Source organism: Malania oleifera, chromosome 10 (assembly GCF_029873635.1).
Source record: "Malania oleifera isolate guangnan ecotype guangnan chromosome 10, ASM2987363v1, whole genome shotgun sequence".
NCBI classification, from domain to species: domain Eukaryota; kingdom Viridiplantae; phylum Streptophyta; class Magnoliopsida; order Santalales; family Ximeniaceae; genus Malania; species Malania oleifera.
In genome coordinates this window covers 83,411,156-83,430,706 of record NC_080426.1, presented here as the reverse complement: position 1 = coordinate 83,430,706, position 19,551 = coordinate 83,411,156, and the positions used below count along the sequence as shown (strand labels likewise).

Genomic DNA, 19,551 nt, shown 5'->3' with positions numbered 1-19,551 from the left:
CAAATACTCTTGGTACTAATGGTTGTACTGAGAATTGCTGCAGGTTTACCTTGTGCGTACTTCAGGACTAAAAGACTTATCATGATGGCATGCGGTGTTTGTGCCAATGAATGAAGAATCTTGTGCTGCATTTGTATTTATTATTCAGTTTCTTCATTCTAGAATGTAATTTTAGTATGGACTGTACACTCATATGACTTGTAATAATTTGCATCATGCATGATAGGTAGGTATGCTCAAATCGACCTTAGTTGGACTTTAGGTACCTACACGGACCAGAGAAAGACCTTAGGGAACACCCTTTGGTCGATCGACACCGGACTTTTTAGGTGTCTTCCAAATTGGACCCCAAGTGACCCTAGGGGACACACATTTTCACATATACTTGTTAGGCACTTGAATAGGGCTTGTATGCTTTAAGAAGGGACCAAAATGCACACTTGATGCACTTTCGGTCCATCGAACCAGGCAGTTCATTCTACCCTGGTCGACTGAACTAGGCCTGGGTCAACAGTTGACCAAGGCCCTGGTCGACCGAACCATAATAGTTCAAAAAGCCCCGGTCGACTGAAACCCTCTCTGGTCAACACTTTGACCACTTGGTTGACCGAACCAGGTAGTTCAAAAAGCCCTGGTCGACCGAAACCTCCCTAGGTTAAAAGTTTGACCATCTGGTCGACCGAGAACTTTTGTTCTCCAACTACCTGGTGGATCGAAGGGTCCTCGGGAGAATTCCCAGCGGTCTGGTCGACCGAATTAGCCAGTTCAAAGTGGCCTGGTCCACCGAACCTCAAAAAATTGGGAAATCTCCTTCTCCTAGTCGACCGAGCCTTCAGTTCAAAAGTCCCCTGGTCGACCGAATCATATGAGACTTGGTCAACCGAAACATTTCTGGTCGACCAGACCTCTCGGGTTGCCCTGATTTTTACTGCGATTAAACATATTTTAAATAGGGTTAATTATTTTAAAATGATTTAAAACTTTCCTAATAATGGCCAATAGGTCCCCAACGGTCAAAAATACCTCCTTGCCTATCTATACCCATTCATTTATCATTATTAGGAGGGGATTAGAAAACTTGATTAGGGAAAAACTCTCTCAACTCTCAAAACCATGTATTAGCCAAATACTTCTTGTAAACACTCACATACTCTTCAATCTTGATTACTCTAAGCATTGTGAGTATTTCTATAAGGCTATAGCGCATAATCTCTCTAGCTAATACTCTCTCTTGGTATAAAGTTTGATTGATTTTATTTGAGAGTATAGCCTAAAGTTCTTCCACTGATTTCATTTGATAAATCTTGTGTGGGAAGACTTTGAGGGTTGTGGTTCTTGCATTATAGTTGCGAGTTACATAAACCTAAATTTTGTGTGCAAAAATCCTTTTGAAAAAAGCTAATCTTTCAAACAACTCCATTATGCTTTAGACATTGAAATATCATATTGAGTCTGTTTGATTTATCTTGCTTAGCATATTTGAAACCCTGATATGATTTTGTGAAATTCGAATAGTGTGTTTTAAATATTGCTTGGATATACACTCTAGATTTGAACTGAAAGCTTACACGTGACTGAGTGTTTTGCACACATTAGAGCACTAAGCATATCTTCATATCATTCGTGCTTGCATTATTGATTGAGCTGTATTGGTGCACACATCTGCTTTTCTAGAAGCATATTTCCGTGTACAAATTTTATGCACATTTGTTGTATTTCCAGGCACGGGCCTGAAGAGGGAGACTAGCCCTGGAATAGTCCCAGATTGGCTTAGACCCGATTAGGAAAGCTAGGTGCGTCGTCCTGTTAAGGTGTGTAGGTTGAGGTCAGCCCCGTTAATTTGACCTGGTTAAGATTAAGGTCAACCCTGTGTTAATTTGACCTGGTTAAGGTTGAGGTCAGCTCTGTGTTAATTTAACCTGGTTGTAAATGGTACCGCTCCACCCTTAAGTGAGCTATTAGTGGAATCCTCTAACTTGCGAGCTAGAGGCGGGGACGTAGGCACAGTTGGTCAAACGCTGATAACATATTGTGTGCCTTGTTTATATTTTTGTACTTTATATTTACTGCACATGTATGTTATGGTGTGAATGATGTGTTTGATTTAATTTCCACATCACTTTTATCTATGCATTTGGAAATTGCATAGACAGACCCTAGGTCGTGCATATATCGCCATTGGATAGATTCACCTAGGAGAAAACGTTTAAAATCTCCAATTCACCCCCCCTCTTGGGAATACACCAATTCTAACACAGTGTGTGGCATATCAGTGTTATTTTACATAAAATATAACACTATACAATATGATACAGTTCGAAAACATTTTCATACAGTTCCATACAATTCCATACAGTTTCAATATTTTCACAAATGCATTCCAGTACATACGATACCCAAAACATACGGTCAGTGTCGTTACACTAATACGCAACTACACAAAGGTAACCTAAGCCTCACAACGATTACATTGCTCATACGCAACTATGTTGTGACAACTGAGGCCCAACAGTGATTACATTGCCAATACGATGTAGCTCACACAAGTACGCAACTACTCCATGAACTCAAAGCTTCACAGTGATTACATTGCCATACAGGGTGGCTCACACTCTTCAGTGACCAGCCGGATGACATAGTGATATTTCACACCCTCGGATATAGAGCCGGACACTCTCGCCCACGGTTTTCACATTGGTACATGGCGCAACGTACGGTAATTAGCCACCACATAGTTGTTCGGCGTACGGTAATTAACCGCCACTAGCCAATTTCACAAAACCTAGAATCATTTTGGAGTTCACACTCCTATACATATTAGAGTATGGTAATTAGCCGCCACTAGCTGTTTTACAAATACCTGAAACATTTACATACAACCATATATTCCACACTTATTTGGTTTACGAAAAATCATATCATTTTCCAATTCAAGTATACAGTTTATGCAAATATGGATAACAGTCAATAATACAGTTTCAACATAACCAACAGTTTTCCAAACAAAATAGACCCCAAATCCCCAATTTTTCCAAAAACTGTAACCCGAAAACCCTGCATTTTTACCCTATAGATTCCCTAAATAAGTACCCAAAACATACATACGATCGTAACCTACAAGCTTACCGATCCCGATTTCGAAAATAAACTGATATAAACAGAATCCCCTTACCTTGACCCGAATTCTAACTACGAACTCTACGGTCCCCAAAACTACGAACCGAGACTCCAAAACCTACAACCCACAGTACAATACATACTACTACACATATACTGAATCAGGAACAAAAACCGAGCCTTACCTCGATTTTAGCACGAAACCCAAAATCGCTCTAAACGAAATTCCGATTAGTTAGAAATATAGACAATCCTTCCCTGATCCTTGCAGTAACGTCCGATTTACAAATTAGGCGACAAACGACGAAGGAATCGAGGAGAGAGAGAGAGAGAGAGAGAGAGAGAGAGAGAGGATTTCCAAATCTTAGCCAAGAAGCAACCCCGAAATATCTTTTAAAGGCCTTTGACCCTGGTGGATTCGTCGACGAATTGACATCCTCGTCGACAAGTCCGCCATTACCTTCGTCGATGAAGAGGTGGCCTCGTCGACGAGTAGAATATTTCAGATTTTTCCGAACCTCTCGGCATCCCCTCATCGATGAGCCTCTGAATTTTGTCAATGATAACAGAAGAAACTTCGTCGACGAACCCTGGCCTCGTCGACGAACTCTGCTCAATTTACCATTTTACCCTTCTTTTACATAATTAACCCATATATCACGATTCGGGTTCTTACATAAACCTTATTCATACCTTCCCTATTTCACAATGGTGCTCCCAAACCAAATCTCTTTTAAAAAAAGGTTTTTACTTTGTTTCACCTTTTCGAAAGCTAAAGTGAAGTGACAACTGCATTATGTAAACAAAAAGGTGAGGGAACCAATGGGTAATTGGTTTATCTTACGAATTGGTTTTCATTAGTCACAAAGATGTTGGCAACCAAAACGGGTCATCCGAGCCCAATGTTAACAAATACAACTTTAATTTAATCACTATTTAACATCACTTAAATATTCAACTTGAAACTAAGTTAGGATGGGATTTCCACATGACCATTTATTTAATCGCTTTAGTGCCTATGCGCTTGTCATGGTGATGGGATTCCATTTATTTTGTCTAATTTACTAATGAAAAATTCATTTTGATGAAAAAGGAGAGTCAATACCCATTATATAAGACAACATTCAGGTAAACATTAGGGGCTTCAGCACATGTGATAGATAGAGCTATCGGTTTATTATGGACACTCTAATTTCACTAACAGACATGATGGGCATTATTAGAATTGTTTGATTAAAAATTAATGACGTTTTTGGCTGAAAAATTGCCTAACCCATGAGGTCCAGTCGATTGGTGACAGCGCCGGTCGACTGCCCGTAGTGTTTTCTCAAAATCTAAAGAAGTCTAGTCGACTAGGCAAGGTGCCGGTCGGCTGGCCTTCATGCGATTTTTCAAATCATTGAAAGTCGGTCAACTAGGGTCAAGATCCGGTCTGCTGGATCAATAGGGCCGGTCGACTAGGACTTAGCGTTCATTTTAGGTCGGTCGGTTGGGACTTTAGAAATCAAGCCAATTAAATGGCCGGTCTACTAGGACTTATAATGCATGAAAGGTCCGATCGACTAGGGCTTTAAAATCTTGCCTTACGAACTGGCTGGTCGACTGAACTTTCAAGAGTAAAAGGGGGTCGGTCGATTGGGCACCTTAAAAACTTGAGTTTAAAGCATTCATTTGACCTCAAAGCTTTTCAAAATTATGTGTATAAGTTTGGAATTTTGAGTAGAAGGTTTTCCATGAAATTTGTGGTTCCCTACGGTCAATTTATAGTTCTATGTTAGGCATTCAATCCCATCATGCAAAACATACATTTTACAATTAAACCTAAAATAAATGCATTACAAGTAAAAGCATAGGTCTTATTTTTCGTTTGCTCTTCACTTCTTCATGGAATACGCCAAGTGTATATGCTCTTCAAGACCCTCTTGGCTTCCATTTTTCCTCTTCCATGTGTGCGATCTAAATTATGATGAACCTGTTCAAGTACTAGGACCAAACATGAGATACTTGTGCTTTGTCATTATCAAAATAGGGATTGAACTCAAAAAAGTTAACAATTGTTGAGTGATTCATGATTGATTGTGTGCTTCCGCTGTGCGTGTTCGAATCGGACAAATCGCCAACAAAAGGGTATGAAAGTAGTAGAGTTTATGTGGGGCAAAGGTCTTTATACAAACTTTATAAAACCTTTTCAAAAGGGGTTAAGGGCCAGAAGTTTGATTTGTAGAAATAAAAAAAAAGAAAAATGCAGCAGGCGATATGACCAAGATATGCTACAAGTGAATTTTTCCTTAGTTGTCGATATTTTTTCTCAAAATTTGAATTTCAAAATGGAGACGTGCACACTCACATAAGATAAAGAGTTGTTATCATTCTTAGAATGAGTGCTTTAGCGTGTTAGATCTTTTAAACCTTATTCAAAGAATGCATAAAAGTTTACCTTCCCTATTTCACAATGGTGCTCCCAAACCAAATCTCTTTTAAAAAAGGTTTTTACTTTGTTTCACCTTTTAAAAAAGGTTTTTACTTTGTTTCACCTTTTCGAAAACTAAAGTGAAGTGACAACTACATTATGTAAACAAAAAGGTGAGGGAACCAATGGGTAATTGGTTTATCTTATGTAATGGTTTTCATTAGTCACGAAGATGTTGGCAACCAAAATGGGTCATCCGAGCCCAATGTTAACAAATACAACTTTAATGACTATTTAACATCACTTAAATATTCAACTTGAAGCTAAGCAAGGATGGGATTTCCACATGACCATTTATTTAGTCGCTTTAGTGCCTAAGCGCTTATCATGGTCATGGGATTCCATTTATTTTGCCTACTTGAAAAGTTCATTTTAATGAAAAAGGAGAGTCAATGCCCATTATATAAGACAACATTTAGGTAAACAGTAGGGGCATCGGCACATGTGATAGATAGAGCTATCGGTTTATTATGGACACTCTAATTTCACTAATTAGCCTATATATATATATATATCCAAAATTAATGTTACTAAAATTAAAGATATATTTTGATGATGCTAAAACTAATAAACTGCTCGTACAAAAACATTTCCAACTATATAAATATCACTACCTCATGTATACACTACATAGAAAAGCACTTCAAGAAACAGCAATAAAATTTCCTTCCCCAAAATTGTAAGTTGGTCGACAATTGGATTGGCAAGTGAGTCAAAGGCAGGCTAAAATTAGCTTCCTGGAGATCCATGCACGAAGCTCGAAGGCAAATCGAGACCCAGGAGAAACCAGAAGGGAAAGCGAATATAATACATATATGTGGTATAGTGTGTTTGAATTGAAAGCGTAGGTAGCGGGGCGGTCACATGGAGGCGAGCTCAGGTTGCGCAGCTTATATAATTCTAAGTTCTACACTGAATCCAATGCCAATATATTTAAAGCTAGATGGTCTTCGTCTCCATGTGCCTGCTCCTGGATTGCACCACTTCTATTATTATTATAGACTTTCCTCCTGCAATGCCTCGTTTTCCTAACTTGGAGAGCTAGAGTCCAAGGAGGACGTAGTACAGTAATGTTATGGGCAAGGCAATCAGCATTCCGAAAATTACCCTGCCAGAAATTCCAATATCACATTGGTTAGTGATTTGTTCATTCTATTTCATTCCTACATAACCTAAAGAGAAAACTTACGCTGTGCTTAATATGTCGGCATGAACACTGTACTCCTTTGCGAACACAAAAGGAACGATGCCTTGGGGAAGGGCAGCCTAAGAAAAAGAAACAATTACATGGATAGATGCATATAGAAAATCAGACCATTCAAACATAACGGACAAAAATTAATTAGATCATTTTGTTTGAATTGTAAATTAAACCACTTTTCTATCTTCCTTATTTAGGGCTGGATTAAAAATTTAAAAAAAAAAATTATTTAAAAAGAAATTAAAATGTCTAGAGAACCTATTTTTTCTTGCTTTATTATGAAACACTCAAATAAAGAAAATAAATATTTTCTTTATTTTTATATCAAAAACTTTTATTTTTCCTTTGTTTTTAATTATATTTAAACAAATTTTCATTACTAATAGTGTTTTACATAGAGAGCTACCAAGAAACTAATTTTCTTATTCTTTATTTCCATTTCTTTTCTCTTCTCTCTCAAAATACTTTCCATTAAAGAGATAATTTCATAATTAAAAGAGGAGACTTTTGAAAAAAAAAAAGAAAAAAAAGAAAGCTATATACAACTTGGATTAAAAAAACTATTTATTTAAACAAGATCTGATTTTCAAAATACATATACACAAACACCAACTATGTACATAGAATTCGATTTCGTGTGCTTCACAATAAGTAATTGTTGTTGTTTTTTTTTTTTTTTTTTGCCCCTTTTCAAGGAAGAATGGAGACCATAGAAAAAAAATTTAATATGAAATGATATTTATTTATTCATATATTGTAATTAAAATTCTCAATTCAATAATAATTTATGAAGTTGAGGGCATTTCAAAAAATAAAGAGTAGGGAAAATATTAATTAAAAATAGGTTTTCTTCTCTTAGTTAATTATATATATATATATATATATATATATAAATTAAAAATATAGTATTTGATTTGTAAGTTATTAGACGCGTAATTAGTTCATTCTAAGTTTGATATTAAGGGTCCAAAGGGCTCTTGATCATTTGGTCCATTTCCGATCATAAAAATAAATAAATAAATAAATAAATAAAGGATTAATTAGATAATTGAAATTGAGCATCCATATATATATATATAGATATGGACCTGAACAATAGCAATGTGCAAAAGAACCCCACGAAGGCCGATGGCAATAGAGGTGGCAGCAATCACTGCGGGTCCTGTCAAGAACCTCACTACCATCGAAAACATTGCCACTGATTTCCCACAAGCTATTGTCCTCGGTTGCAAAGCCATGAACAAACCTGTACATACATACGTTATTGATCTAGTATGCATCACAGTCAATTATTATTATTATTACCTAATTAATTAAGCATGCGTCTTCTTCAATAAAAAGCAACTTCTTATATGTTGTTGACACTGTTGTCAAATCTACCAATGAGGCCTCTTTTAAGAAACTCTTTTCTTCGTGCAAAGGCTTGTGGATCCGTTTCAAAAATCTATCTTCTGATTTCTTATTATTCTTGTTTGACAACCAGGATATTGTTGGCAGTGTCTTAATTTCCAGTGCTAGAGTATTTCAAGGCCATTTCATAAGGCTTAGCAAATGGAATCCCACTGCCCTAAGACACAAGCGTATAGATAGCAACCAGGTAAATTGGATAAATATCAGGGGCATCCCCTTTGCATTTAAGGAGTGTATCAACACTGAAATCCATTGCCCTTACTTGCAAAGGACTAAAAGAGGATATATCCAAGATATGGGCTGGTTTGGGGACACCATTAGAATCAAAGTGCAAAACGTCAAATTAGTCCCTGAATATATTTTTATTTTTGGTGGGGACATTGCATTCAAGGTGCAAATATGCTTGGAAAGCAATATTGTCATTCTTAAAAGAAAAATAGAAGCACCATCAGATATCGATGTTAACACATCATTCTCATAGGAAGTTGCAGTCGGGGAGGCAAACACTTGTGCGACACTATCTAGGAATGATGTACACTATAATGGGGACACAAACTTAGTTAATGGATTGACACTAGCATTACTGTTTAAGTACTGGAACTCCCTAGAAAAGGATTTTATGTATGCATTCAACGAACTCCATAAAACAAAGAAGTTTGAGAAAAGTCTGAAAGCTACTTTTTGGTGCTTATACCTAAGAAAGGTGGAGTTGTGGACATCAATTAATTCAAGCCAATAAGCATTATCAACATTTTCTACAAGGTGCTGTCCAAAACACTATCTCTTAGATTGACGAAGATTTTGCCCTTAGTCATTTCTAACAAACAATTTGCCTTAGTGGCTCAAAGACAAATCCTTGAAGCCTCTCTCATAGTGAATGAGAACACTGATTTATAAATAAAGAATAAGAAAGGGATTCTATGCAAACTGGATTTAGAGAAAGTTTTTGATCATGTTAATTGGGTTTGCTTGCTTAATATGCTTGAGGGCATGGCCTTCGAAAGAAAATGGAGGAATTGGATGTATGCTTGCATTTCAACAGCTTCATTTTCTATCATTATTAATGGTGAAGCTAGTGGCAATTTCAAAAGTTATAGATGCCTTGGACAAGGAGACCATATATCTCATTTCCTATTTTCAATTGCCTTGGAAGCTTTGGGGATTATGAAAGACAAGGAAAATGCTATGATTCTGAATAATGGTGTTCACATGGCCAAAGGTAGCAAGTTCGTTAACATCTTTCATTTATTTTTTGTTGATGATACTATTATATGTTGTAAGGACGAAGTTTTAGAGGCCAGGTGGCTAAAAGAAATCCTTTATGCTCTGAAGCTATTTCTAGATTTAAAATAAATTTGAAAAAAAAGCAAACTTTACCCAATAGGCAAGATCAATCATGCATCTATAGAAATTCACACAGATTCTCAATTAGAAGGTGGCATCCCTTCCTACTGCATATTTAGGTCTACCTTTGGGTGTCAAAGCTAGTTCCTCTAAAACTTGTGATCTAATATTGGAGAGGATAGAGGTCAAACTTGCTAGTTCGAAACAAAATTACCTCTTTGTCGGAGGCAAAATAATACTCATCAACTTAGATCATGCAAATCTAGCCACCTATTTTGTTTCTCATTTTCCAATACCTCTTAAAATGTCGCTAGCTCAATTGAATGAATTCAACGAATGTTTCTGTGGAATGGAAATACAGAATACTCACTAACTAAATGGTCTAAGCTATATCCTTCAATACAAAATGGAGAGTTAGGCATCAGAAGCTTAAGGCTTACAAATTACATGGCTCTACCAGCCAAGTGGAACTGGTAGTTTTGTAAAGATATAAACAACTTGTGGAGGATATTGATATGCATCAAATATGGCTACAGCAAGGATACATGGGATCACTCTAGATACAAACAACCAAAAGGATGGAGTTTTTAGAAAAGCATACTAAAGGCCAACCCTTGGTTTTGGAAAACTTGTAAGATAAATACGAGTAAGGGCACTAAAGCTCAATTTTGGCAGGATCGTTAGATTAGAGAACAATCTTTAAAACAACTTTTTCCTAATTTATTCCATCTTTCAACATGTAAAGAATATATGTGCATATGATCATTAAAAAAGAACAAGATGTTCTCGGTAAGTTATGCTTAAATAAGTTTGGAAAAAATAAGGGTGTTCGTTACTCCATGTTTTTGGAGTAGGTTCAAACCTTCTAAAATCTCTATATTTCTCTAGTTAGTAGCGGAGAGTAGAATCTTGACAGGTGACAATTGGCAGAAAAAGGGATGATTTATATTGTCAAGATGTACACTGGTGACATCGAAACAGTGGACCACTTGCCACTACACTGCACTTCTAGCATGCAAGTCTGAAATTATTTCATGTTTTTAATTTACTAAACCTCAAATGGTGTGCTTCTAGGCATTTCAAAGATCAACTAATTGCATGGAGTAAATCAATCACCAAAGGCAATCTTCGAAAGATTAGAGATGTGATCCCAGCTGCCATAGCTTGGGAATTACGGATGAAAATAAATTGAGGAATCATTGAGTCAGCTTACTCCATCTCTAGGAAAGCTCATAGCAATTTACTCAGTTGGAGTCGGGTATGTCCATCATTTAACACAGTAGATTGGGAAGAATTTGGTCTAATTATGTCGACTATCGGCTTATAGATGTATCTATCCAAATAGGCTGCAGCTTAAGGAAGAAGCAGGCAGTGAATTTACCTTGTTATATCATCTTGACAGTGCTAGTTCTGTGTTTGTAATTATTTAATTCTCTTACAGTATTGCACTAGCACTCTATCTGTAAGGGTACACAAGCAACTTGCTTGATCATAACCCCTCACTCATTTCTTTAATCAAATCTTACTAATCAACTTATTTCCGAGAGAGAGAGAGACATGGAGAGGGAAGAAGTCAAGGTAGTTAGAGTTATTAATTTGGTTATATAAACTCGTGATTAATTAATTTTAATATAATGAAATAATTTTGGAAGAAATTATATATATATATAGTTAAGTGTAGGTATATACCTAGACTGAACATAGCCATTCCGAGACCGGCATTGGACAATATTGATATGGATCCCCCCACAATTGATGGCATATGGATGTTCCATCTGCATGCCACATATAAACAAACAAACAAACATGATTACTAAATTTACCAACTTACCATCTATTGCAATGAATTTGAATTTTTTCTTCTTCTATTATGATATAATTGATCATAAAAAAAATGAGCTCAATTAATTAGTACGATATAAATGAAAAATTAATAGATACGATGGATATGCGCACGGGAACCAATATGTTTTCACCATATATATATATATATATATGTATGTATTGACATTGTTAGTTTCGACATACACATCTTGTATATCTAATATTTTTTTAGTGATAAACATTTATAAATGTACAAATGGTTCCTCCACATATCATTTAGAACATGCCATTTGTATATTGTCAGTTTGGCACTTGAACGTAACCGTTCAAGCTGCAAGTAAAAGATGTTGGAGGAATCATTAGGTAGACCGATTAATCTACCATATCATTCATACACTAATCCAACAAAGCAGTGACAACTCATACATTATATCATAAAGTAGAGAGATTATGCTAGTAACCTGTGCCTCTATGTGTGCATAAGCTTATTTTTTGGATGTCAAACATGTGGTACTGGTTTAGATGTTTATTAGTATTGAATGTAGGAGCATAACCTACTTGTCACATGTTGTTTCACATCCAAAAAATAGGCACATGAACGACATGGTGGGGCCGGTCTTGTATAAGTTTTTAGTAAAATAAACCATGATTAAATTTCTTTCAAAAATAAATAAAAAAATTCATGATTTATTTTATTTTTCATAAAATTATTAAAAAAACATAATTGGTTTTCCTTCTCAAAACAAATTACAAAGAAATCCATGGTTAAAGTTTACAAAAAATAAAAATAAAAAGACATAGTTAAGTTCCTTAATAACTAGTAGAGACCTATGTGATGCATGAAACTTTTAAATCCACACTCTTCCTTTCAAGTTTATATTCAAAAAGTAAAATATGCTATCATTTTGTGATTATTTTTAGTGAATATATTATTATTTTTAATAATAAACTACATATATCGAATGAAAGTTACACCATTATTATTTAACTATATTTTATAAAATGTAATGGTCAAGTCAAAGAAAATTTTAAAGTATGTTTAAATAATTATACGAAGTATGTTTTAAATAATTATATGATTGAAGGTCACAAGTTCGATTCTCCCTTGAGAGTTTATCCCGGTAAATTACTAGGAGTAAGTCAACGGGTGGGCAATTTCACCCCACTCCCAAGTTTAGTGCCGCACCATAATATCCAAAGTGGCACAATGGTGGCCAGAGTCCCCGACTTATAAAATATGTATATATATATATATATATATATATATAATAATTAAATAAATTCCATTAATTCATCAATAAAAAATTAATTTTATAATTTTATAATATTTTTAAAATTAAGTGTAGCATTAATGAGACCAAGAAATTAGTGCAAAATTGATAATTTTAGAAAAAATAAAAAGTGACGTATACCTACCAAGTCTCATGCATAAAAATGGGAGGCTGGGACCCCTAAATCTCTCGAGGAGACAAGAGCTTACAATAGAAATTTCTAAATTTTTTTTTTTTATTATGTCTGGTTTTCTTGGATCAGTGGGCCCCTTGCCAAGACTAGTTCCACGCCTACACCAGCCGAACCCACAACCACCGTACAAGAGATAAATCCCGATATGCAAGAAATTCCTAAATATTTGTTACTACAAAAATGTGAACTACAAGTATATGGCCCACCCTGCCCTGTGTGTGCCCTCTCAAGATACAACTTCTGAAAGTTTAATTATTACAATCCTTTATAAGAAATGATTCCTCCACATATCATTTAAAATACACCATTTGTATATTGCCATTTTAGCACCTAAAAGTAACCATTCAAGTTGCAAGTAAAAGATGTTGGAGTAATTATTTGGTAGACCGATTAATCTATCATATCATTCACACACTAACCCAATAAAAAAGTAACAACTCATATATTATATCATAAAGTAGAGAGATTATATTAGTAACCTGCACCTCCACCTGTGCATAAGCTTGTTTTTTGGATGTCAAATATGTGGTAGTGGTTTAAATATTTATTAGCATTGAATGTATAAGGAGCAGAACCTACTTGTCACATGTTGCCCATCCAAAAAATAGGCAAATGAACAACATGGAGGGGTTAATTTTCTTAACAAAGTAAACCATGATTAACTTTCTTTCCAAAATAAATAAATAAAAAAATTCATGATTAATTTTCTTTTTTATAAAAAATACAAAAAAAAAAACATAGCTGAATTTTCTTCCCAAAACAAATTACGAATTAATCATGGTTAAAAATTACAAAAAAAGGAAAATCATAGTTAAGTTTCTTTATAACTAGTAGAGACCTATGGGATGCATGAAACTTTTAAATCAACACTCTTCCTTCAGTTTTATATTAAAAAAAAAGAAAAAAATATATAATTTCGTGATTATTTTAAGTGAATATATTATTATTTTTAGTAATGAACTATACATGTATTGTATGAAAGGTACAATATTATTATTTATCTATATTTTATAAAATGTAATGGCCAGTAAAGAAAATTTTAGAGTATCTTTTAAATAATTATATGATTGAAGGTCACGGATCCGATTCCCCCCGAGAGTTACCCCGGCGAATTACCAAGGGAGTATCAATGAGCGGGCGGCTTTTACCCCCCAGGTTTGGTGTCGCACCATAGTGTCCAAAGTGGTGCGATTGAGTCTGGAGTTCTCGGTTATCAAAATATATATATATATATATATATATATATATCTAATAATGAAATAAATTTCATGAATTCATCCATAAAAAATTAAATTAAGAATTTTTATAATGTTTTTAAAATAAAGTGTAGCATTAATGAGAGAAACTCAATTCTACCAAGTAATTAGTGCAAAATTAATAATCTTTAAAAAAATAAAAAGTGAGGTATACCTACCAAGTCTCATCCATAACAATGTGGGGCTGGGACCCTTAAATCTCTCAAGTAGACAAGAGCTTACAACATAAATTCCCAAATTTTTGTTACTACAAAATGTGAACTACAAGTATATGGCCCACCCTGGCCCTCTGTGTGCCCCTCTCACTATACAACTTCTGAAAATTTAATTATTACAACCCTTTGTATTAGCATGGAATCTGATTTTTTACTAATTTATTCAAACATAATCTCTCTTTCATTAAACAATTTTATATTTAAAATAGCAAACATAAATTCTTTGAATTTACTTTAAGATTGTAACGTCAAAGATTTTGAATGATATAGTAAATTATTAATTAATTTTGATTATAGAATTGACTAGTTAATGTTTGGCATAATCCATATAAGGGAGTATTAATTTTATGACAAAAAACTGAGTTACCATTGGAATAAACTATGGTTAATTGCATAAATTTTTTATTCTACCTATCTAATGCCAAGCTGAGACTTAAAACTAACATATAGGGTTGAATTCACATAAATATATATATATATATATATATATATATAATATCAAAATAATAAGTATGATGTGTGCCAAGTGCCAAGCAAGTATTGTGCATAATTATGTTACGCACCTGAAAGAAATGAGAGACCAAATGAGACCGATGAGGCTTGAGTAGGTGTTGGGATTTCTGATGAGCTTCCTCCAGACCATAATCAGAATGAGCCTTGTCATGACGCTTGCCGGCGGCATCTGATGATGCAGCTGCTGCTCTTGCTGATGCTTCGTTTCCTCCGTCATCTCAATCTTCTTTTGGCATGAGAAGGGAGGCCCTGAAGCAGCTCCCACACACCTAGACGACATTCCTCCATTCTCCATCTCATCAATTACCCTTTCCTCTCTGTTCCCAGTCGCTTTTTTTGAGCCAGAATTCGTATGTTCTATTAAATCATGCATGCCTGCATCCCCCGCCACACAATTTTTTCTTAAAAAAAAATATATTATAAATTAATGCATGTAATTAACAGATTAAAATATTTAGTGAAAAAAAATATATTGAAAACGATATATGCCCTTTATTTTTATTTCTGCTTTTAATTCTATTGAGTTTAATTGACAATTAAATAATTGTAAGAGACAAAATTAAAAGAAATGGGTTCTTGCATGGGTGACTAAAGGATTTTGTCCTCTTTTTTTTTTTTTTTTTACCTTTGGTATCAGCATTAGGATTATTAACAAGCTGATCCAGTCGAGGTGCAACCTTAGAAAAATCAATGGCGCCATCTGCACCGCTGCCGACTGCACCTCTAATACCATTAACTCCGTGCCGTAGATTTCCTTCGGAAGCGGGAGACGCGCTTGAACTCCATACAAACATGTGAAGCTCCTTGTTATTATTATTATTAGTGTTATCACCCACGTTGCCGCCGCTCTTCGACGTCGTCTTCCTGAGAACCCCACTCGTCGAGCCTGAAAACGACGTCGGGTTCGGATGAGGGTAAGAACTCGAAATCAGCCCCACGTTGAAGAGCTCCCCGCTCATACTTCTGGCTCCCCTCCCCTTGTCATAAGCACTCCTCTCGTCCTCGAAATTGGAAGCTCTCGGCGTCACCCCCTTGGACGACTGCAACGAATTATAGACGTCCCCGAAACCTCCCGCCGGCAAACTGTTGGTGTAACCGTGCTTGGGACTGGCGGCTTTACTCGCAGACATTGCGTAGAAATCGGTCTGGTTAAAGCTCGAAGCTCTGGGCGTTGGCTCCCGCGATGACTGTGCGGAGTAGATCTCCACCCCCGTCAGATTGGACACTCTGGGAGTCATGGAATACTTGTTGTAGGAGGAGGAGGAGAAACCGGATCTCAAAGAAGTGGACGCCGATTTCCGGACGACCACGTGCAGCTTGCCGTCGTCGCCGATCTGGGCGTCGGCCTGCAGGGACTCGCGGCCGTTGAGGGAGACGACATCGGATTCGACCCGGAAGGAAGTGATGGAGGCGGCGGTCTCGGGGAACTGCTCGGAGATGAGAAGGCGGGCGCCTCGGTACTCGAACATGAAGAGCATGAGGGTGTACCAGATGACGGACTGGAGGACGACGATTTGGACCATGAGGCTCCCGGAGTAGTCGCCATACATGGCGTTCAGGAGGGGGATGCCCATAACAAGGGTGTTGGGGAGGGTTGAAAGAGAAAAGAGGGTGATCATCCATTCCAGGGTGTCGTTCTTGCCCTTGGCCAGGAACTGCCAGACGAAGAGCGCTGCGAGGATGACGATCTTCTGGAGGGAGTCGGCGGCGATGAAGTGGTAGTTCATAGCGTAGGGGTTGTTGGAGGAGATGACGTGGAAGGAGAGGAGGGGGACGGCGAAGACGGCCACGAACCTGTTAATGCCGGAGCATTGATCAGGGGTGAAGATTTTCCACCACCGGACGGAACCGTAGGCAAGTATCATCGCCACGTACAGCGGCACTATCGCCGCCAGAACCTCGTACACATCCTTTCCAGTGATCATCGATCCCGATCTACCTTCTGATCGATCTGAAAATGTGGTAGATTGCTAGTTAGCTAGCTACAGAAATATTTAAGTTCAACTAAAGTATCTAGATCAATATTAAGTGCTAGATATGAATCCCGTCCTGCGCGCCCTGCAGTGCTGCTCCTTTGTGTATAAATTAGAAGGCTGGGCTTTGTTTTTCTGATAGAGTGCATCAGCCGGTCGGCTGACGCTTGGTACGAGTAAAAATGTAAAATTGAACAAGGTTTAGGAAAACGAAGAGACGGAACATATAATTATATATAAAGCTAGATGGGACACAACTTGTTTGGTAGAACCGGTCACATGTTGAGTTCCGTTTATCTTTTTTTAAAAAAATATATATATATATTAAATAATATCTATTTTAGGAAAATAATTCCCTAAATGACTCTAATGTAATATCGTTATTTGATCCGACAGATTTAAACAAATCTCATTTGACCAAATAGTAAGATATGCCACTTGTCACGCCCAAGATCAAACATAGGCAAATTTTGCTATTTGATCTAATGAGATTTGCTTGTTACACGTCTAGATATAATTGGGCTGCCATTTAAATTTTATTGCACCAAGTAGCGAGATTGCATTCGAAAAATTCCTTTATGAAAGATGTTTAATGACATACCAAAATATCTTTAATTACACAAACGTTTGGAATTTCGCTTGCTTAATTTACAAAAAAAAAAAAAATATATAAAGAGAAATTTCTTCATGGTAGATGTTTAATGACATACCAAAGTACTTTTAATTACGCAAGCATTTGAAATTTCTCTTGCATAATTTACAAAAAAAAAAGTATATAGAGAGAAAATCCTTTTATGGTAAATGTTTAATGACATACCAAAATACTTTTAATTACGCAAGCGAAATTTTCTCTCTCTATACTTTTCTTTTTGGTTGTAAATTACGCAAGTGAATTTTGAAACTATATTAATTAGGGACAAGCACAATGCATAACGGAATCTCACATGCATCTGGAACCACTTGCAGTTTCTAGTTGATTATGACATTGACTGTTTGCATTATATATGCATTTAAATGATGTAATTGAGTTAATGGTGCATTTTCTTTTTTGAGTTCAATCTCTATAGTTTGCGCTTATTCTAACTTGTGTGATTATTTTATAAGATCAAGTAAATTAATGTTGCTTTTGAGTAATTTTAGTAACCATTTCTTGTTGTCAGTTCTTTTATGAATTGTGAAGGCCATCAAAGTTGATGTTATTTTAATTGCGTTTACCATACCATTTGAAAAATTATCACTGATTTAAGAAAATTTAATTTTTTAAAAAAAAATAAACAAGTTCCTTGGCATGAATAGACAAAGCTTATGACTTAGGCGAAAATAAAGTGGTAGAATTAGAATATTACAGGCGAGGTCATCCATATGATTCTTCATATAGGTTTGTGTGTGAAGAAACATATATATATATATATATATATATATATATATATATATATATATTATGTTTAGTTATCTAAGTAAAAGATGAAACAAAATAAAATAAAATATAACGAATGAATTAGCAAAAAATTAATTTTATACACTATTAATATTTATTTTCTTTATTTTATCTAAAATTTAAAGTACATTCTTATTTCTAATAAAATTTGATTTTCAAAAAAAAAATAAACAAAAATAATTTATATTTTTCTTTCTTTCAAACAAAATCTTGAATGCACGAATGATTATGAATGAGCTTGTACACTATTTGCAGTAATAAAAGGTGAACTATTATTTATTTTTTTCTTTGAAAAAAAAGACCATTCTCTATAAAATAAAGAATTTTTATTTAGTGTTTTACGTTAATGCAGTTGAAAATTGGATTGGGATTTGGGAGATTAGCAGCCAGTGAGGTATATAGGGAGGGTCTTTCCTTTAGTTGGATTCAGGAAAATAGTTATTTATTTAAATAAAATAAAAAAATATAGTTTAGATTTTGGTATGTTATTAAACATCTGCCATAAAGGGATTTTCTTTCTATATACTTTTTTTTGTAAATTAGTAAGCGAAATTTCAAACACTTGCGTAATTAAAGATATTTTGGTATGTCATTAAACATCTGCCATAAAGGGATTTTCCATATGCACAGCAAGTAACGAGATTTAAATTCCAGCCCAATTATATCTAGACGAGTGGCAAGCAAATCTCACTAGACCAAATAGCGAGATTTGCCTACGTTTTATCTTGGGCGTGACACGTAGCAAATCTCGCTACTTGGTTCAGTAAGATTTGTTTAAATCTCGTTGGATCAAGTAGCGAGATTACGTTAGAGTCATTCTAGGAATTATTTTCCCAAAAAAAAATATTATTTAAAATATTTAAAAAAAAAGATAAATTGAAAAAAAACTCGTGATATATATACACCATAGATTATACAAGCCACCTATCACTCTCCACATGTTTGACTAACTTTTTGCATTTATTAATAAAGTAATGCTATACTTATTTACCATACATTACATTTTTTCTTACTTAATATTTTAAATAATTATACCAGTACAATATCCTCAAAACAATGGGTAAATAAAATAATAATATTTAGAAGATTAATGTAACCTTTCTATTATTAATATTGAATGTGTGAAAAGTTATCATACTTGCCATATATTTTACCTCCAACAATAGACATGAAAGACATAACTCAAGAATAGATGGCTCATACAATTTTTCTATATATATAAATAAAAGAGGGGATGCTAAATTTTTCTGCTAAGTGGGGGCGCCTAGCTAGGAAGCAACTTTTGTGCCTTCATTTAATTTTTCCTTCATTTTATATTTTATTTAA

General features: G+C 35.2%; 1 protein-coding gene across 1 annotated transcript; it reads right to left on the bottom strand.

Moving 5' to 3' along the window:
- Nucleotides 1-6,166: 6,166 nt before the first annotated feature.
- On the bottom strand, nt 6,167-17,046 carry LOC131166942 (auxin efflux carrier component 2). Its single transcript, XM_058125592.1, has 6 exons — nt 15,440-17,046; nt 14,865-15,189; nt 11,232-11,317; nt 7,877-8,034; nt 6,777-6,853; nt 6,167-6,695 (listed from the first exon to the last, which is right to left on the bottom strand). The coding sequence occupies exons 1-6, from the start codon at nt 16,737-16,739 to the stop codon at nt 6,629-6,631; spliced, it is 2,013 nt and encodes a 670-aa protein (XP_057981575.1). The 5' UTR covers nt 16,740-17,046; the 3' UTR covers nt 6,167-6,628.
- Nucleotides 17,047-19,551: the final 2,505 nt, after the last annotated feature.

Excerpts from the sequence above, each read along its gene's own strand:
- LOC131166942 (XM_058125592.1), bottom strand. The coding sequence starts at position 16,739 with ATGATCACTGGAAAGGATGTGTACGAGGTTCTGGCGGCGATAGTGCCG. Across the intron at positions 15,190-15,439 it reads TCCTAATGCTGATACCAAAG|GCATGCATGATTTAATAGAA; the intron begins GTAAAAAAAAAA and ends CGGGGGATGCAG. Across the intron at positions 8,035-11,231 it reads AATGGCTATGTTCAGTCTAG|GTTTGTTCATGGCTTTGCAA; the intron begins GTATATACCTAC and ends ATGTATGTACAG.